Source organism: Tasmannia lanceolata, unplaced genomic scaffold (assembly GCF_043159265.1).
Source record: "Tasmannia lanceolata isolate RefF3 unplaced genomic scaffold, GAP_Taslan_0.1 ptg000012l, whole genome shotgun sequence".
In the NCBI taxonomy this organism is placed as follows: Eukaryota; Viridiplantae; Streptophyta; class Magnoliopsida; order Canellales; family Winteraceae; genus Tasmannia; species Tasmannia lanceolata.
In genome coordinates this window covers 42,444,683-42,466,455 of record NW_027518689.1, presented here as the reverse complement: position 1 = coordinate 42,466,455, position 21,773 = coordinate 42,444,683, and the positions used below count along the sequence as shown (strand labels likewise).

The window sequence follows — 21,773 nt, the reverse complement described above, 5'->3', positions numbered from 1 at the left end:
TTTAAATAAATTAAATTCTTAACGAGCCTTGACGAGCCAAGCCGAGCCTGGCCTAAATCAGGCTCGGCTCGTTAAGCTTAACGAGCCTGGGGAGCCGGCTCGGCTCGGCTCGTTAAGGATTCGAGCCGAACTTTTTTCAAGCGAGCTTCAGAGCCCGAGCCAAAATTGACACCCTTAGTTAAGAAGCTATTTGTCCTGTTACACCCTCGGTCCCCAAAACGGTTACCATATCAGATAATACTGAGAGTCTGTGGTAGACATCAAATCAGATGAGATTATGTTAGGTATCTAACCATGCATCCGTCTCTTTTTTCTTTTCTTTTTAAGGGAGCAGCTTGGGTTGGGTCGGGATGAGCTTTTTTGCTAAAAACTGAATAGGAATCAACATGAACCCGAACCGATTTTAAGGTAAAAGCTCAACCCGAATTCCAAAAAATTGACCCGAGTTGCACCCCTACTTTTTTGGGGTTGGCCTGTAGCTCAGTTGGTTGAGGTCTTGTATCTCAACCTTCAGGTCGTAGGTTCAATCCCAGCTTACCCACACAAAAAAACATTCTTGGATGACCATCCTTATTCCACATGATCCAGACCATTCTGTCGATCCCACTACAGAATTCAGATCATGCTGAATTCAAGAGGGTGGACCCAATCATAGGTTCCTGGCAAGCTATCTTTTTTAACTAAGGCAGTGTTTTGTTGCACAAACTCTCGGCAGCCGTTAGGATTTTGAAAGGAATTTCAGATGCCATTCCTCGTTTGGCTGCCAATATTGCATTGAACTCCAAGGAGACTCATTAGCATGTTTCTTAGGTAATTATTGCATGTCTCCTAAGGAGGAATTCTAGGTCTGCTTGATCCTATGGATGGAAATGATCGACACTAAATCATTTTAAGGTCCCAAGCAGATGCCAGGCTTTTCCCGATTTACGTTTGCTTTGATCCACACAATGGATTTTACCATTTGGTTAATTCAGTTTTTCTTAAATCTAGATTCAACAAGCGAAAGACATCCTTCTATTATAAATAAAACAAAATGAAACATATTTCTGTTCAAGAATACAAGAGTTCAGTAGCCTTAATCTGGAAAATTCTGTGTTTATAACAAAATTCAGCAACAATCATTGGGTAAATGTTCAGAAAGATAATACCTTGTTCGACTACGTCTGATTTATCACCGAATCAATAGAGGAGTTTTAGACAGTTCATCAAGGCATCTGTGTGCTCGGGCTTCCCGACAGAGACCCGAACATAGCCCTTCAATTCTTTGTTATTGTAGTGTCGAATCATCACTCCCATTTGAGCAAGGTCTTCCTAAAATTAATTCAAATATATCAATACAGATTGGCATAGCAAAGACAAAACGGATTAGATGTAAATCATGTAGACTGTCATCAGTTATAGTAGGATTTCCTTTTCCTGATTGTAACATGAAATAGGGTGTTCATTTCTGGTCAAAATCTGAATATTAGCATCCAGTTCAGAAATTACTTCAAATATATCAAGCATTATTTGTCTTATCAAATTGTCTCTAGTAACCATTTTAATCTCCCTTATATGTGTACTTTCCATATAAAGGATAAAGCTTTAATCAGATTTCTTAATGAAAGTTACTATGACATTTTCTCTCCATACTAGTTTGTTCAGAATACTAGTTTGTTCGGAAGTTAACAGGCTCTAAAACCTGACTACAGGAGAAATATCCGTAGCAAAAAAACAATAGAAGAAGACTGGAACAAACATATCTGATAGATGCATACAATTTTTCATGGAATATTATGAGCTTATCTAGGTGCCACAAGATCAACATGTACTATCTTTATATTCAAAGTCAAACTATAGAAAAACCATTTCACTATAAAGCCTTCAACTGCTAACAACACTCAACAGCCTAGGGAAGCGCCCCCACCCCCCTTTCTCCTCAACATAAGACCCGTCCTTTTGTTTCACTAGTACAAAAGAAGAGCAAAGCACCTGAGCATCTTCTTTCTTTGTCTCACTTCGTCATCCAATGGCAAACAATGCTAATTGAGGACAAGCCATGGGGGAGAGAGAGAGAGAGAGAGGGCAGAAAAACCACATCAATCAAGGAAATGTCAAGTTATGTCCCTGTGTTCGCATCCTAGCAAGTCTATCTGCCTCGTTGATTGCCAATCTCCTAACATGAAGAAAGGAGCTATTGTGATCCAAGACTCGGTCAATTATCTCCTCAATGAAATGTGCAAACCTCCATGGGTGAAGGTGAGAACCGTCTAACCACCTATGACATTAAGCAAATCACATAGCACAATTAGGCTGTATAAATCGCTACTTGCAATCAATGTGAATCCCTAGAGCACAGCCCTCACTTCTGCTTCATTGGAATCGGTGACCCGTATTGCAAAAGAAGAGCTGTTCTGTGAAAGAAGACAGAGCATCAAAGCAAAAACTAGCAATGTTCAAGGGGAACGCCTACAGTGGACTTCTGCGTTTAAACGAAAAGGTGACATGCATAACATGGCTCTCAAGCATAGAGAACTTTCTATTTCACCCTGAGGGAGAGAATTGCTCAAAAACTCGATCTGAGAGAGAGAAAAGAATAGGCCAATAAGCCGTCAATGAGTGCAGTACACTAGTTTTGCTCAGTCTTTCCAGCAAGGAATGGGCTCACATTTCTATCGGTCATCTCCTAGAGAAGGCACACATTTTCTCATGGGTGACAAATGAAACAGGAATAAGAGCCTCGAGGATAATAATATCAGCTGAAAATGGGGTCTCCAGTAATGTCAGATTCAAGCTCTACAACTCAATCTCTTTCAAACAAAACATCATGTGGTTGATCTAATAGGTTTTTATACCACTAAGAATACCCTAACCTGCAAGAAAATATTTTGCAATAGTGGATACTCGCCAAGCATAATTATTATGCGATCAGTGCCACTCGCCCTTCATGTTAATCGAAGGAAAATCATGATATTCCATTAACTCCCAGTCTTGTACCTTCTTGTACATGGGACAGATTCTAATATACTTTTAATGTCACCTTCTCATGCAAATTTGTAGTTAAAATAGTATATCACCCTAGACATTCCTTTTCAGCTCTTATGAACTAGATGCTACAGAAGAGGCTTTTGTTTAGTGTGCACGGATTTCCAATACAGTGAAGATTCCATTGCATGATAAATTTTTTAAGGCTGCCACAGCAAAGCATATGGCAAAGCATTGGCACTATGCTCCCATCCAAGGCCACCGGAAAAGAACAGTAAAGACCATTCTCTTATGAAAAAAATTAGTGGTAAGATATGCCTCACTAAGACAAATACGCCCTGTCGAGCTCATTAAGCAACCATGATACGGATTGCATTGGTAACTCTAAATGTCCCACCTATCTTTCTTTGTTGAGAACTCCACAAACTGTAGATGTGTCAGTGTGATTCAAAGTTCGCTACACTAGCAAATTCAAAATTAAAGCTAAAAATGTAAGCTGAAACTTTGAGCTTCAAGGCAGAATTACAGAACCAAGAAAAGTTGCATTAAGAAAAGAAAGAACATCTCTAACTTTAGCCACCATGATGATGGGGCCCACGCAAGAACGAAACGCCAACAGAATAGTTCCGCAGGCAAGGGGAGCATGAAAGTTCATTGAATGAACATTCATGGGAATTCCCAACTCAACTTAATTCTACTCAACTCATCTAAGCCTTCGTCCCAAACTAGTTGGGGTCGGCTAATGAATCCTTTAGAAAATTTTCATGATGAAGGTGAAAGTATCTACCCGGCTCAAAATGACTAAGTCTAATCCAGACACTAGTTGAAATGATAGGACATTTAAGAATCACAGTAAAGGGCAGTGATAAATCTCTCTCTCTCTCTCTCTCTCTCTCTCTCTCTCTCTCTCTCTCTCTCTCTCTCAGCACTGCCCTATATGGGGGTTGATTTAAGCTATATGGGGGTCGATTTATCACTGCCCGCAGTAAATCAACTACAATCTTCAATTCTGAATAAAAGACAACTTAGGCCAGCTGTATTGATCCACCCCACAGTGAGCAACCTGCACCTGACCCTTCCATCTCAATCCCACCAATACATGGTTTTTATGTCAAATGATGATCCAGAAACTCGAGTTTGCAACTCTCTTGATGTGGTTCCAAACGTGATTAGCACGCTCCTTCCATTTGGCCAATGAATTGGTTACGAGAGACTTTAAAGTCAAAAACACCTACATGCCCAGTTAGAATTGATTCATTGGAACTCCGCTTCCAGGGTCATGTACAAGCAGTTTGGCCTCTAAACTCTATCACTCCATGCCATCAAGGATATGAAACTGTTGATACGGATTCATATTTACGTCATAACCTTGACTTAGTCCCTAATATCACTCTCCAGTCACTCTCTACTCTATTTGAGTTTATTCAAGCCATAAGAGCCTTCATCTTTATCCAAGTGTACCCTTTTCAATCTGCCATGGACTTATACATGTTTTAACTTTGAAATGTCAAACAGAAAGTAAACTAGGTCTAGAATCAGAGAGGTTGCTCCAGGAAATCATTTCTTTCTCGTCAACTCCAAGAGGAAAATATATAAATTCTGAAGGGGGATTAAGAAACTCTCACAATGTAGGTGCTGAAAGATTTTAGGTTTGGGTTACTAGAGACAATTTGATAAGACAGATAATGCTTGATATATTTGAAGTGATTTCTGAACCGGATGCTAATATTCAGATTTTCACCAGAAATGAATTTTCAAAAAATATATATATTTTAGGTTTGTTTCTGAATCTAGAAATTTAGAGGTCTTTGAAATTTTACAATCATGGTTTATAATTAACAACTAATTTCTCCATCATCCTCGGGAGTAAAAACATTTGCTTTGCAACATCTTTCAGTGGTATATAGTTGTCCTAAGCAACCCCCAATAAAGATCCCACAAACTCATTAACACTCCCTAGAAAATTTAAAATGGTTTGAATTAACTAGATGACAAAAAAACTTGGTGGTAGCACTTAGCCAGACTTGACGTGAAGCCATAAATAAATAACTCATATTTCCAAACTGATAGTATAAGACATTGTCTGGTGGGTGTCTGAATGTTAGATCAGTGACCTGATGATACCACGCTTTTTTGTTGATTTGATATGTATACCACACTCCTTTTAGGTTTAGTTTCAAAAGAATCTAACAAATCAAGAAAAGAGAAAAATGTTGAAAAGACAGGAAAGGGAGAAAGCATGGATAGATAGTAAAAAAAAGGACGGCCAAGTGCACGAGGCTCCTGCCATTGCGGGGTCTGGGGAGGGACAGATAGTAAAAAAATAAAAATGGTTAAAATACAAATGAGAAATCGTCAAACAAAAATGGCTAAAATACAAATGAGAAATCGTCAAATTATAAAATTTAATAATCATAAAAACTAGGGATCTGTGGTGCATTTATTTTTTATTTTTTTTTGAAATGGCAGAAGTATATTATGAAAGGGAAGGGGACCGAGATGGACCGCACCCAAAATTACACGGAAAAAAAAAAAATCGAACCACTCCAACTCCAAACGGTCAACCCCACTTCTAACCAACCCATCTGCCTCCCATTAGCACTCCTCCCCACGTGATCGAAGGTAATAGACGAACCCGATATTAGATCCTCAATTTCATCAAAAAAGGATAAAAATCTCCAAGGAGGCAACACTACTCTTTTCAACCATCGAATCACATTGAGGGAATCACCCTCCACAATGGTATTATCCAAACACTCACTATCTAATCTCTTAATACCATGATACGCCGCCATCACTTCTGCCTCCGAGGCATCACATCTCCCCAAAGGGCCGGAGTAGGCCCACACAACTCCACCACTTTCATTACGAAGTAACCCGCCAACCCCAGCCGGACCCGGATTTCCAAAACTCGAACCATCAAAATTCAATTTCCATTTCCCAAAAAGAGGAGCCTCCCAACGCTGAATAATCCGAGGCCGATTTTCCCTACTGAAGCAAACTATCCTCCATCCCTCCCATAGATCAAATGCCGATACAAATCGGAAGGATGGAAGACATTTCACCCAAGATATCGATAGGGTAATAATTTTCAAGTAAAGCCAATGAGGCGATTTAGCAATCCCTTCAAAAACTCTAGAATTTCTTTCTTTCCAAATCACCCACCACACCGCAAGCAAGCATATATTCCACAAAGTTTTTCCTTTCTTACTCCATGGCACACAACCCCATTGATGCAGCAAACTTGGAATAGAGAATGGGAACACCCAAGCAATACCAAACCTCATAAATAGGAAAGCCCATATCTGACGCGTGAATGAACAATACATGAAAAGATGAGCCACAGATTCCTCATCTTCCAAGCATAGACGGCAATGGTCAATAAGCAACATACCACGCTTTCTTAGGAAGTTAACTGTTTGAATCCGATCGCGGCTTACTGCCCACCCGAAGAAACAAACTCTTGATGGACATTGAAATTTTCATACCTTGGATGAGATGGAGGATACACCATTAGGCATTATGATAAGATCGAAAGATTTGACGGAAAAGATGCCCGAAGTTTCCGCGGTCCATATTCTTTTATCCAAACCGTTACTCTTAATGTATATTATCCAAACCGTTACTCTTTTATCCAAACCCATCAAGAAGCTCAAGAAAACGGGATGCCGACTCTAACTCCCTATCAAAGAAATTCCTCCTTAAAACCGTTGACCAAACAACTACACCCCCAATAAGGGCAAAACAGTCCCCCACTAAAGCCTCTTTATAGGAAGCAACTCTATGGTGCATTTATTTTTTATAAATGTATAGAATATAATATAACTCCGCCTTTGTTTTTCACAGCCTGTCCAAAGCCAGGATAAAGGAGGAGGGTTGGTGTTAGGTTGGCAGCCAGCTGAAAACTTTGCCACTTTTCTATGAAATGAATCCTATAGAAAATTCGGAGGGGCGTAGCCCTCTTAGCAACGTGATGCATCGGCGCTTGGATGTAGTGTTAAATGAGCAACGATCCCTGCACCTTCATGGGCGGGTGCGGGGGGTGAGGAGGCTAGTCTTAGGCCGTCATTGCCTTAGTGACGCGCCACATTGGCGCCTGGGTGTGGTGAAAACAAGGGTCCTCGCACTTTACTGGACGAGGGCAAGGGCGAGGGGCGGGAAAGCTAGTCTAAGAGAGTAGGATTCGTTTAGCCAGTTGGAACATAGGTTCACTAATGGGTAAGCTGAGGGAATTAGTTGATCGATGAATAGAAGAGAATCAATATAGCTTGCCTTCAGGAGACTAAATGGGTAGGAGAAAAATATAGGGAAATAGAAAATACGGGTTTCAGGTTACGGTATACAAGGAAGGAGACGGCCAATAATGTTGTAGGGATTATAATAGATAAGAGCCTAAGAAATGAGGTTGTAGATGTCAAAAGGAAGGGTGATAGAATTATTCAAATTAAATTAATATTAGGTGAAGAGACGATTAATGTTATTAGTGTGTATGCCCTTCAAATATGATTAAACGACTCGGTCAAGAGGCAATTTTGGGAGGATATGGATGTAGTCCAAGGAATACCACATGAAGAGAAGTTATTTATAGGATGAGATTTAAACAGGCATGTGGGAAGAACTAGTAGGGGTTTTGAGAGTGTTCATGGATGATTGAGTTTTGGCAATAGGAATGAGGTAGGAGAAGATATTGTGGAGTTTGCAGTGGGATATCATTTGATGTTAACAAATACCTTTTTTTAAGAAAAGAGATTCACACTTGATAACCTTTAGTAGTGACACCAACTGTAGCTAGATAGATTTTATCCTCGCTATGAGAGAGGAAAGAGCTGCGTGTAGACATTCGATGACTAGGTGGTGGAATCTCAAAGAGGAAAAATTAAATATGTTTTAAGGATAAATTGCTTAAAGGACCTTGGAGTCGTGACGAAGGGACTAATATTATGTGGAATGAGAAATCTAGTTATATCAGGAAAGTTGCTAGAGACTTGGAGAATCTAGAGGAAGTGGGCCACCGTCTAAAGGTACGTGGTGGTGGAATGAGGAGGTTCAAAAGGCGATTAAGTCTAAAAGGGAGTGTTATAAATGTTTGCATAAGTGTAGAAATCAGGAGAATATTGAAAAGTATAAACTGGCTAAAAAAAAAGCTAATAAGGCAGTAAGGGAAGCTAGAGGCAAAGCCTAGGAGGATTTGTACCACAGGTTAGGGATGAAAGAGGGTGAAAAAGGCGTTTACAAGCTTGCCAAGATGAGAGAAAGGAAGAGCAGGGACTTGAATCATATAAAATGCATCAAAGACTAGATCAGAGATTGTTAGTAAAAGAAAATGAGGTTAAAGAGAGGTGGAGAAGTTACTTCGATAAGTTGTTTAATGGAGAACCCGTAGAGTATTTAGGAGAATTTGATAACGCTTTTGATGATACAAACCAGAGGTTTGTTCGTAGAATCCGAACATCAAAGATAAGGCTATGGGGACTGACGGTATTCCTATTAAGACTTGGAGCTTGGGTGATGTGGGTTTGGTTTGGTTAACTAGATTATTTAACAATATTTTGAAGATTAAAAAGATGCCTGATGAGTGGAGGAAGGGCACATTAGTACCTATTTATAAGAAAAATGGGGATATTCAGAGTTGCACCAATTACAAGAGAATTAAGCTAATGAGTCACACCATGAAGCTTTAGGAGAGGGTAATTGAGCATAGACTAAGAAAATAGACTAAGGTGTCAGAGAATCAGTTTGGCTTCATGCCCGGACGATCGACTATGGAAGCTATCTTCTTAATAAGGCATTTAATGGAGAGATTTAGAGAAAATAAAAAGAACCTTCATATGGTTTTCATTGATTTGGATAAAGCATATGATAGGGTTCCTGTTAGAGTTGATGCCTTAAAACCCAGTATATTTCGCATGTTAATCAATAGAAGTTTCTTTTTCATGACATTTATGGGTACTAAAAGTTAAATATGTGTGATATGTTACTTGTTATTGACACGTATTTGTCCTTAGGTAGCAAAGTAGGAAACCTATGCTCATGGATTCACACAGATTAGTAGGGGTGGACATGGTTCGGTTCTGAGGTAAACCCAGAACCGAACCACTCCCTGTCGGTTCCCAAAATCTGGAACCAGAACCGAACCAATGAAACCTGGAACCGAACCGAACAAGAGCCGAATTTAATCGGTTCGGTTCGATTATGGGTTTGCAAGGAGGTGGAAAGGGAGAGCCTAGAAATTGAAAGAGAGATTACCTTCTTCTTCTTCGTCACGGTGGAAATAGAGGCCGGAGTTGCCCGACAAAGAGTGGAGGCGAAAAGGGAGAACCTCGAAAGCGTTTGCACTTTGTAAAGTAGATCTAGGGTTTACTTTCTTTTGTCATAAAAAATTAGAATTGAGACTCAAGAATGATACCAGCAGCCCCTTGCTTTGTTATAGAACTAACAAATTCTTGGCCTCAAGAATGATAACACCCCCCACTTTTGTTAAAACTTAATAGAATAGCCGGTTCGGTTCGGTTCTCGGTTCCAGGTACCCAAACCCAGAATCAAACCAAAAGCCATCGGTTCCCAGATCTGGGACCCAGAATTGAACCGAAAATTTTTAGAATCGAACCGAACCAAAGCAGCCAGTTCGGTTCGGTTCTTCGGTTTTAACCGGAACCATGTCCACCCATAGATCCTAGGGAGCAAGGAGATATGGGTTTACGGTTCTTTGCAGACTTTAGTAGTTCTTAGTTGGGGTTGATGTTGGACACATACTCCTATATATAACTAGCATCTATCTTGCCTACATGCACGAGATATGGAGTGACTTATCTCAATCAATTGGGTAGTGGACCCTAAGCAAGATGGAATGGGTACGACAATGAGATTGCGTACTAAACAGGATCACATTAGAATAGATTGTGGACAAGAGAACGTTGAGCTATTCTACCAGACAGGTCCCTTTACATGTCCTTTGACCTGAGAGGTCATATTGGTCTGTTGGTGAGTCTTTCATTTTTTGTCTATCTAATCGTGATTCTTATTGGAGTCACCAGAGGGTAGTAGTAAAGTGTTGGACAAACCTTCGAGGTCAATAGTGATACCCGACATGGAATTCTCTGCCTATTTAATAGTATAACATCTACGGTTTTGATCAGAGCAGTAATCCTAGAAAAATACTTGGCCAGGTGGATTTGATAAGATGTTTATCAAAAGGATTTCACAAAATAAGTTTTGAAATGGTTTTAGCAAATGCATTTGCGAGCCGACATTGTTTGACTGAAAGGTATACCATGAATGAGCCCAGGGGGTAGTTGATGTCCACGCCCCGTAGGACTCAACTCGGTACACGTGAACTTGAAGAAAGGACTTGCACATTTGATGTGATTAGGGGTATGATGATTTGACGGTTATCTTCAGTGTTACGTCTCGATGGAGGTCACTGACTCAATGCGATTGTAACATTGGTTACAGAGCAATAATCGCAGTAGGGCCCACTTGTGGGTTTTGCATGATCTACCGTTAAATCCCTGCTACAATCCCAATCACCACTCGATTGACCTATTATAATCTATTAGATAGAGGTCCCCGCATTTATTTAGTTGCACACGAACCAGTTTCGTGGCATTGAATGTATTGAAAGAATATACACAATGTATATAGTGTATATACACTATGGGAATACATTGGGAATACCAAAATGGTTAAGTATTAACTATAAGAGTATTTTGAGAATATCATAAATTATATTGGAGCTTTAATCCTATTGATAGGATTGGATTGCATTAATTTAATTGGGAATTAAATAAAATGCAATGGGAATTTGAATTGGATAAGTGAACCCACATGAGACGAATTTGGGTGGGACCCATGTCCACACGCCCCATGTGGTGTGCAATTAGCAATTTGAATTTCATATAATATTTGAAATATTATTGCTTGATTTGTTTTGAAAAAATAGAGCAACACATATGGTGAAATTAGAAAGAGAGAAAAGGAAACAATTGACCAAACAAAATTGGAAACAAGGAAACCACATGAGGCAACCCAAGGTTGCTTGGGCAGCAAGTGACACCCCCCTTGGGCGCCCTATGTGGGTTTCCTAAGTGGGGTGGTTTGTTTCCCCATTTGGAGCTCCAATTTTGGTTTCCTTAGTTTTTGGGATTTCTCTAGAAACTTTGGATTGAGCAAATGGAAAACTCTATAAATATAAGACATATTGCTGGAGTTTTTTAGAGCCTCCCATAATTCCATGTGCTGGAAATTGGTAGAGACACCCCAAAGTTTTTCTCTTCTTCTCTCTCAATTCCATCAACTAGTTTTGTCTTTTGAAGGTCAAAGACAATCATCCAACTAAACTCCATTGATCAAAACATATATTCTCATATTATAATCTGATAAAGATCAGATTATAAAGTGAACAAAGAGTTGTACACAAGTTCCTTTGCGCAGCAAAAGGAATCCATCGATTCATCTTGCGGTTTCGCCTCGATTAAATCATCGGCGAATTTTCGAAGAATAGATCAAGCGGACGTGTTCTTCTCTACAGCAACTAAAGGTATTTGATTTATATTTGTGTTTATTAAATCACCATAAAATCAATTAGTCCCTAAGAATCCTATGTTAGAGCAAAATTTTTGTTCTACACGGTTTATTCTTCTGCTACGTGTAGCGATTTTGCTCGGGGGTTTTCAACTTTTCTAAAGTTTCACAGGAGTGTTATGTGGTAGGTCTTTGAAAGGAAAAAAGTGCCTAATGAATATGTTGATATGATTAAGGATATGTACGATGGAGCAGTAAATAGTGTCACAACTACGGATGGCACGTCTAGTCAGTTTCCAATTATCTTTTTACTCTAGTTATGGATGAACTTACGGATGGGTATCCAGGGCGAGGTGACGTAGTGTATGTCATTTGCAGATGACATAGTATTAATTAACGAAACCAACGCAAAAGTTAATGCTAAGTTAGAGTTATGGAGAACTACTTTGGAATCCAAAGGTTTTAGACTGAGCAGGACTAAGACAGAGTATATGAAGTGCAACTTTAGTAATGTAAGGAAGCGGAGCGAGGATGTAGTAAATAATGACTGGACAGGAGGTATCTAAGAGGGGAGAAATTATATGGTGTAAGGGCTTACAACAATAAGGCCTTTGTACGGTGGAAGTACCATCCTTGGTATCTGATCCAACAGCAGCTCCTCAAAAAGTGAGCTGTTGTTGATCAAATATCAAAGGCGGTACCCCTACCGTATTGTTGTAAGCCCTTACACCATATAAAATCTCCTAAGAGGGATATCTTTCGCTATCTTGGATCAATCCTACATAAGGAATGAGAGATTGAAGAGGATATTAACCATAGAATAAGAGCAGGTTGGTTGAAGTGGAAGCATACTTCAAGAGTTTTGTGCGACCGTAAAATACCTACCAAGCTGAAGGGAAAGCTTTATAAGACAGCTGTGAGGCCAGCCATGTTGCACGGCTCAAATTTTAGGCCACCAAGAAGCAGCATATGCATAAGATGAGTGTAGCGGAGATGCGAATGCTTAGATGGATGTGCGGTCACACAAGGTTTGATCGAATTAAAAATGAAGACATCCGTTAAAAGGTGGGGGTGACACCAATTGAGGAGAAAATGAGAGAGCACCGCTTAAGATGGTTTGGGCATATCCAACGTAGGTCTTTGGATGCTCCGGTGAGAGGAAGTGACTCGTGCCAAGTTGGAGTAAAAAGAGGTAGGGGCAGACCGAAAACAACTTGGGTAGAGACAGTGAGGAAAGAGTTGAGGGCTAGGAACATAATAGAGAACATGACCTTGGATAGGAGTGAATGGAAGAAAATGATCCATGTAGACGAACCCAACTACTGTCAAGTTTAGACTTAGTTAATTTGAGCTGGTTAGATCCTTTCACCTTCTTCATGAAAATTTTCTAAAGGATTCATTAGCCGACCCCAACTCGTTTAGGACAAAGGCTTAGTTGAGTTGAGTTGAATTGTATAGAATATAATATACCCGAAGATGCTTCCTAGGGTTTTGGAGATTGATGTTGCCGAAAAGGAAAGGGGAACGACATTGATGGTTCTAATATATATATATATATATATATATATATATATATATATATATATATGAGGAAAATGATTGTGAGCTTGAAGCTCATATAGCAAGCTCACATATAGCTTATATGAGCTTGAGGGCCCAAACACATGGGTCCCACATTTTTTGTGGTGATCTAAACCATTCATTTGCAAGGCCCCATCATAGATAGGGTGTGTACCAAAAATCAGCTCCATTGGATCATCCTAACCCCTCCAAAAGCGGAGGGCAAAAATGGGCAGATTTGTGGCAAACGGTGTCTGTCCATTTTGCCCTCCACTTTTGGATGGGTTAGGATGATCCTATGGAGCAGATTTTTTGTACACACCCTATCTATGTAAGGGCCTTTCAAATGAATGCTTTGGATCATCTTAACAATGTGGGCCCACATGTGTTTGGGCCCTCAAGCTCATATAAGCTATATGAGCTTCAAGCTCACAATCATTTTCCTCTCTCTCTCTCTCTCTCTCTCTCTCTATATATATATATATATATATATATATATAGAGAGAGAGAGAGAGACGGTTTCTACACACAAGTGTAGATAAGTTATCTACACACTAGCTTAAAATACAGTGGAGGGCATATTGTTTGGGTGATCCAAACCATTCATTTGATTGACCCTCACATAGATAGGGTGTCCACAAAAAATCAGGTCCATAGGATCATCCCAACCCTATGATTTGTGGAGGTAAAATGGACGTGTATAAACATTCACAACTCTGTCCATTTTTTGCCTCCACGGTTCGAAGGGTTAGGATGATCCTATGAAGCTGATTTTTTGGGCACACCCTATTTATGTGAGGGCCCATCAAATGAATGCTTTGGATCACCCAAACAATGTGGGCCCCCACTGTATTTTAAGCTAGTGTGTAGATAACTTATCTACAGTTGTGTGTAGAAACCATTTTCTCATATATATATATATATATATATATATATATATATATATATATATATAGAGAGAGAGAGAGAGAGAGAGAGAGAGAGAGAGCATATAATCATGACTTTAAAACTAATCATTGATGTAGCATGGGAAGGGGTTATGAGGCTTTGGGTTTAAAGGCTTCAATAGAAAGGAGTGAATATGACAACTCCAAAGAAGATCAAAAGTTAAAGGTATTTGCATTTGTTTTTCGCCATTTATTGTCAGTAAATGCCCAGTACATATCAGCCTATATTTACCAAATTTTACACGCCTGACATGAAAAATTGACAGAATTATAATTGGATAAGGTGCCATCAAATCATTGGTCTCATATATATTTGCTGGCTAGTGTAATTAGAGGTTTGAGATTGAGTTTCAGTAGGCAAAATCATGCATTTAATTCTGCAACCAATTGAGGTGAATAATGCCATTAACACAAACAGAAGTATGCAGAGGATGAAACACAAGAATTGTTAAACCAGTTAGACTAACCAACTAAAATGCACTGGTCATAAATAACTATGTTAACTCTATATGTGCAGAAAGTGAAAAGAAGTGTAAGACAAACAACCAGTAACCAACAAACATAGTAAATAGAAATTTGCATCTAAACAATCCCTAAGTGTGGTTTTTTCTAGAGAAGATCAAGTACCTTTAATTTCTTAGCATCTTTCCCAGATGTAACCTCGCAAAGAATGAAATTAGAATAGCTTGGATATGGCATCAGAAATGGTATGCCCTCCAGAAGGTTATAGAGTCTTTCTCTTTCTTGTACCAAAGCATTTTTCACCTTCTGTGGATGTTTCAGGCACATTTTATTGTATGATGTATAATAGTGAACCATGATATTTGAAGGCATCTGGTTCGAGAGAAAAAAAAATATGCGAAGGCATGATGTAAAGCCAAATAAATTACAATGAACAAAATACCTCTAAATAAATGGGGTTCTGCAATGCTGCACAGGCAGAAACTTCTGCAGCCACAGACACATTATATGGTTGCTTTGCTCGCCAAAGGTATTCAATAATGCTAAGAGGAAATGCTCCATATCCCACGCGAAGTCCAGCTAAACCTGGTTCATGTAGTTAATCAAATGCATAATGGTCAAGCCTAGCCTTAGTAGGCATGAGGGACATGCATAAGTAAAAGCCAGGTGTTAACAGTCTTAAGATTGTATCTTGTTCCAGAGCATAATTTTCGTCAAGGAATTTATGGACAAGACAATGAAAATATGCTAAAGATAGACCCAATAGTGAGTGTAAAATGGAAAGATGTGCCTTGAAGCCAAGTGCAAAATTTGTGGTACCATATAAAGTCCTTTAGATACTAGTGGTCCATATATTAAATACATCAAATAATTCCAATACCATTTAAAGTCCAACACAAAGTCCATCTTGCCAGAGGTAATTGATACATTATAAGTAACCAAGTTAACAAGAAAATCACCATCAGGAGTACAACATATATCTGTAGTACCACAATAAGAGTAATATAGGCTGGCAAAAAATTTCCAGAACAACTTGACTCTTTAAACTTACAAACACAGAAGGAAATTTGAACTTACCGGCTCTTTTGCTAAATGTCCGAAGGACAATTAAGTTTTCATGTTGCTTCACCCACGTCATCTTAGAATCTTTTCCAGAGAATTCAATGTATGCTTCATCCAATATAACCAATATTGGTAGATGAAGAATCTTTAAGAGGTCCTCCTCACTGATTATACTGTATGACAACAGAAAGGATATATGAGAAATTAATGATTCTCGAGAAGAATCAAAGGAAAGGTCCATGCTCGAGAGATGTTATCCAACTTTGAAGAATGCAATCTGCTGCATCATTCAGTCAGAATAACTGAATTTCAGTTATGTTTTCACTCTTATTGATTGATAAGGGTGGCCCAGTGCACAAGGCTCCCGCCATTGCGGGGTCTGGGGAGGGCTAGATGTACGCAGCCTTCCCCTGCTTTGCAGAGAGGCTGTTTCCGTGACTCGAACCCATGACCACCAGGTCACAATGGAGCAACCTTACCGTTGCGCCAAGGCTCGCCCTCGGAACAACGGTAATTTTGGAGTATGTTTAAAAACTGTTAAAGTATAGTGGATAATTGTTATCTTTAAAAACTGTTAAAAGTAAAAAAGATTAAATAACCCCATCTCCAACAGCTGAAGCTTTTGAAGTAATTGGTTGTTTCACATGGTATCACAGCAAAGGTCTAGGGTTCAAAACTCCTTGATATTAAAAAACCACATGTAAAAGCCAACCGAAAGGAGAGACCACATGTGTCAATGTAGGCCAGCCCTAAAAAGAGGGGCCACACGTGAGGGGGAGTGTTAAAGTATGAAAGATTAAATAACACCATCTCCAACAGCTAAAGCTTTTGTAGTAATTGGTTGTTTCACAAAAACAATTCATTGAGAGAAAAAACCAAACTGAAAATGTACCTCCCATCTGGATTGTTTGGAGAAGTCAGGAATATACATTTTGGTTTTTCCTGTTTGACAACTTCAGTAATGTGGGAGACATTCAGACTAAAATCTGACTGCCTTGGTACTGCATAAAATTAAGATGATGAATGGCCGTATGAGATGTTACCCACATCAAGGAAATATGAAATATTACAAGATAACACTTCTAACATTCGAACAACCGATTGATGGACATCCTTATATCAACAAACATCAACTCAGCAGGTAACAGCAAACAAAAAAATGTACAGAGTAAGGGTTAGAGTATACCTAATGATATTTTCAAAACTGTGCACACAAAATTTATCTTAGAAGGAAACTAAAAAGATATTTAAAAAAAAAATAGAGAGAGGCTTTATAGTACCCTTAATGACCAGTGCTCCATTAACTGCAGCATCAAACTCATACATAGTAAACGTTGGAGGACAGTCTACAATCTTGTCGCCAGGATCAAGTACACATCTGCAATGGCTCAAATGCAATTTAGAAAAAAAATAGCTGCAGATAGTTGATATGAAAGAAACTACGATTCAAAAAAAATGAATCAAAGAAACTACGATTCAAAAAAAAAAAAAATGAATCAAAGAAACTTCAATTTCTAACCGCATGACTAAATCGATGAGTTCATCTGCACCACATCCTGCAAGTATGTACTCAGACTCAAGGCCAGAATCTTCAGCCAGGGCAGCACGTAAGCGACGACTCTCAGGGTCAGGGTAAACATATGGGAATCTCAATGCACCCAAAGCTTCAAACACCTACAAACAATCTGGAACATAGACTTAGAACAAAATGAAGTTCAACCATGTCGAAAAGGAAAAAGAAGATCATATCCCGTCTGTTAGACTTCAATATATAGAATTAACTGACAAAAGATTAAGATATAGAATCACATACAATTCACTGATGCAAAGTAGATACCATCTCCTATACTACCAAGTTGAAAAATCAGTTTTACCTATATTTATAAAACTAAATGATATTGATTTAAGTAGCAAAATGAACACAAAGATTTACCATTCAGTAAGCTTGTGTTTGATTTACCATTCATTAAGCTACCATTCTCAAAAAGGTCGCTTATGGTTGCAGCCAAAAATCATGTAAAACTTCTAGTCTCAAAAATACAAGAATAGAAATCATGTATTTGGTAAAAGTGTGCTTTGTTACTCAAGGCAAATTATGAGAAATCACACATGGTTACTAAGAATTCATGGAGAATTAATTCTGAAAATCTAAAAATCATGATTTTGCGAAGGGGATAAGACTTTCATGAGCTTACCCATTCCTACCACCGCACCTCCTCTCACCTCACCTCCATCACCTCATCTTCCTCCCACCCCACTTCCTATCTCCCTGTCTTCCTTTGTTCATGCCAGCTAGGGAATGGAGATGGGTGACAGATGACCCTCCTTGTACCTTCCCCCCATAGTCTTATTGTCGAAAGAATTTCTCGCTTGTTAATGGTGGCCATATCACTGGAATTGACCATTCCCAGCGACAACGTCAAATATGTTACAAACGACCTTCCTGATCTATCTAAGAAAAATCGCAAAAATAAAGATTGCTAGCCCCTCACATCCATCGAAAAAAAAAAAAAGCATGTTTCCTCCGATTTGCACTTTTCTGCACCTCCATCTAAGGTTAAAATTCTGTTATTTCATGTCATCTCCGTTTCCGCTTGACCAGTACTCCCTATACCAAGTAACAAGCCACCCCCATCACCCTACTCTAGTTGTATAATCAGTAAATTATGCCTCCCTCTATCTCATCCTGAACATAGTATGATGCTGAGATTGTTGGTTAGTTTCAATTGGGTTCACTTCCTCTGAAATCCTAGACAGACATTTTTCCTTCCTGAGACCTATCATGCTACAGTTAAAGCACAAGCACAGGGTTAATTCATAAGCAAAATGCTGCCATTGAAACTTTTGCACACTTGGATGCAAATGTCTCTGGCTGGTAGTTTATCAAATGGGAGATCAACACAAACCCGAGAACAAAATCCAGATAATCCAACAACTTTTTCCAGTATTCTGATGGTAAACCCATCAGACTCAACCACACTTGAACAGATTACATTTAGCTATTTCAATGTTGAATTTAGGCACTCATTGAAAAAGCACCAGTTTTGCAATTTAGAAAGGTTTCTTTGATACAGCCAGCAAACAATGAAGCTGCAAGAGAACTAGTCAAGATTTTAATAATCAAATCCAGTTAGGTTTGTAAGTAGTATGGCTCTAATGTTGTTCCATAACTTTTATCTTGTCTTCTTCACAATATTGTTTAGGGTCAACCAAACATGCAGAAGATTTAAAATTAAATTAATTTGCTGTTAATTGACTTTTGCCAAAGAGCCTAATAATATTGTCTTTCTTCGCAAATCTTATGGATACTTCAGGAAACTTCTTACAATGATAATTAATTGAAATTATGTAGTATTATACATTAAAAAAAACACCCTAAAGAAATGGAGGAATGACTTGCCTCTGGTGGTGGACCATAAGGATTTTCATTTGCGTCGAGTTTAATAATGTCCTCAGGCTTCCTTCCAAGCCGTGTAGACAAAACCTGCAAAGAATCAATCTCATAAATAGATCTGAATAAGTTCATTTGAAGCACAAAAATTCATTTGAGCAGATTCCAAAAATGAATAGCTTAACCCAATCTAAACTCTCCATTCAGTCCAACACCCTAAACTACATAATCTGATAATTTCCACTAAAATCCATCAAACCATCAAAATCCAATACCCAATCAAACAAAGAGATGAAACTCAACAGTGACATGCAATATTAACAAATCTCCAAAGAAATTACCTCAAAAGGCAAGATGGGTTGATAAGGAGACAATTTCCTGAGATGGGGACGGATGAATGAATCCCCAGTTAATTGATTCTGACTCTCATTGACATGTTTTGTGGGTATAGTCGACGCCATACAACGGACCACAGACATTCGATTTTCGCCCAAAAAATAGATTTTTCTTGTCTGGGTTGTTAGAGATTGTGAGGGATTTTGTGATACAAAGCCAAATCCGTGATGGGTTTTGATCATTGAAAGAGAAGAAGTGTTTCCAACACTAATAACTTCAATCAACATCTGCATTTCAACCCAAAATCAGCATCAGAAGAATAGGTACTGCTATGTAAAGAAACAGAAAAACCCTAAACCCTAAGGGTCCGTTCACTTGTTTTCTCGAGAAAGGAAAGGAAAGGAATCTGACGTGGCAGAAAGGAAAGGAATGGAAAAGAAACTGTGCTGGAAAAGAAATCCTGCGGCTGTTCACTTGCACAGGAAAACCTGAAAAATCCAGAGAAAAGGTTTATTGTGCCTGTTCACTTGCCAAGAATATAGTCCAAAATATACACCCACAACCATCAATAATTCATTCAACCACCAAAAATATACTCCAAAAACCCCAATGGCAAGAAAAAACCCAAAAAAAAACTTCCAAAACCGCAAGATCTCAAACCCAAATGCAATAGAGAAAAGGGTAAACTCGAAAAACCCCAAAAAAAAGGAAAGCCAAATAAGACATGAAACCCCATAAAATCCAAATCCTATTGTAACATAGCCAAAATAAACACCACAAAATCCGAAACCCATTTTTTTTTTTTTTTGCAAATCCAGCTTTTTATCGAGACATGCTTCAAAACCTAAAAACCCATTTTCTTTGCAACCCTAAAAATGGAAGATTAATATCAATAAAGAGAGGGTTTTTGCAGCCCCAAAAATGGGTTCCAGCACATACTTAAGATCAATGTGAAGATCAAAGAGAGCTTTTGAAACCCTAAATACGAAAAATGAGAATGGGTTTTGCAACCCTAAAAACGCAAGTTAGGAGAGGTTTTCTGTAACCCAATAAAAAGATCGAACAGGGTTTCTGCAACCCATTTCACAAGATCGAAGAAGCTTTTTGCAAACCCATTTCTGAAACCCATTTATCAAACCGATTTCTCCAAACCCATTTCTGAAACCCTTTTTTGCAAACCCATTTCCGAAACTCGTTTTTGCAAACCCATTTCCAAAGATGGTGACCAATTTCTGAAACCCCATTAGCAGATGGAGACCCATTTGACGAGAAACCGTAAAAATCTGAAGATGGAGACCCATTTCCGAAACCCCATTTGCAGAAATGAAAAAAAAATGACGAAAAAAAGGATAGAGACTGAGAGAGAGAGGGAGAGAGAGACGAAGGAGAGGTACCTTGCTTTGGGTAGTCTAGCCGGAGAAGAGTAGTCTTGCCGGAGAAGATGAACTTCGGGGTCAAAAAATGTGTGCCAGTTTTTTTTTTTAAGAAACAAATTGAACCCTACGACTATGTAATATAGAAATATAAGAAAAGGAAAACATTTCCATTTCTTTACTTTGCTTTCTCTCTGCCTAACAGTAAAAAAAATTGCTTTCCATTTTGGGAGATGTAAAGAAAGGAAAAACTTTATCAATGATTTGTGGACACTTCTTCCAATATTTGCACAGCATTTCCATTTTTTTTTCTAATTTTCCATATAAACAACACAAATCTAAAGGTGATCGTAGATTCGTAGGATCATTTATCGTGCAGGATTTCTGGGTCAAGTATATCCATGGTGGGGCCAAACAGGGGAGTGGTTCTGGCTTCTGATCATCAAAAAAGTGGCCCCTACTTGTACTACAAGATCAAAATCATGAAGGAATGCTTAGTTAGGCGCTGTTGGTTTTGGATTATGAGAAATGATTTTTAGTCCAAAACGGATCATTCTACTCAAAAAATTGAACCATTGAACGGACAAGCCTTAGGGTGTGGACAGTCACTGTAATAGGTGCATACAATACAATGTAGTGGGTCCCACCCTTGAACGATCAGAACCGTGCAAAAAATACATTACTGGAAGTTGAGATTGTATATGATCGTTGTGAATTTTGGGTGCTATATGAAATCAGAAGCAAGACGAGCGAAATGAACGGTTCTGATCATTCAAATGTGGGACCCACTATTATGTAGTGGTTGTGCTTCACTGTAATTAGGTTGTGCCATTACAAAAAGAAAAAGAAAAAACTCCCTAAGCATGCTTTTACATCAAAATCAATAAAGAGAGCAAAATATTCTCTCATGGGGCTGTTACAGAAACACCCTGCACACATGTCCTTTTTTGCTAACAATACTAACAGCAATCCTCTTAACTCCAATACATTGCTATTCTTCATGCTAAAATACCCAACAAGTGCAAGGAAACATGATCACATGGAATAACAGTTCGTTCAAACAAACTCTAAAGAGATTCCCCATCTCCCCACTATAAAAACTTCCATCTTTTCTGTGAAGCTCTACTCGAATTTGTTCTTCCATGATAGCAACCAACC

The 21,773-nt window shown here is 38.7% G+C and overlaps 1 protein-coding gene across 2 annotated transcripts; it reads right to left on the bottom strand.

Moving 5' to 3' along the window:
* Positions 1–991: 991 nt before the first annotated feature.
* LOC143888277 (histidinol-phosphate aminotransferase, chloroplastic-like) lies at positions 992–20,793 on the bottom strand. Of its 2 annotated transcripts, XM_077392646.1 has the most exons (11): positions 20,637–20,793; positions 19,654–19,730; positions 19,248–19,529; positions 18,916–18,999; positions 17,035–17,189; positions 16,796–16,893; positions 16,408–16,516; positions 15,531–15,688; positions 14,896–15,038; positions 14,619–14,759; positions 992–1,311 (listed from the first exon to the last, which is right to left on the bottom strand). In XM_077392646.1, exons 3-11 carry the CDS (start codon positions 19,527–19,529, stop codon positions 1,180–1,182), a joined length of 1,302 nt encoding a protein of 433 aa, XP_077248761.1. In that variant the 5' UTR covers positions 19,654–19,730; positions 20,637–20,793; the 3' UTR covers positions 992–1,179. The 2 variants fall into 2 exon arrangements, with proteins under 2 accessions (XP_077248761.1, XP_077248760.1); XM_077392645.1 differs by having other exon boundaries at positions 19,248–19,730.
* Between the last annotated feature and the right edge of the window lie 980 nt (positions 20,794–21,773).

What these genes read in the sequence shown, in the direction of transcription:
- LOC143888277 (XM_077392645.1), bottom strand. Translation starts at nt 19,535, where the DNA reads ATGCAGATGTTGATTGAAGTTATTAGTGTTGGAAACACTTCTTCTCTT. An exon ending in GACATTTAGCAAAAGAGCCG is followed by an intron (nt 15,039 to 15,530) that starts GTAAGTTCAAAT and finishes TACATGAACCAG; the next exon opens with GTTTAGCTGGACTTCGCGTG. An exon ending in AAGATGCTAAGAAATTAAAG is followed by an intron (nt 1,312 to 14,618) that starts GTACTTGATCTT and finishes AATTAATTTTAG; the next exon opens with GAAGACCTTGCTCAAATGGG.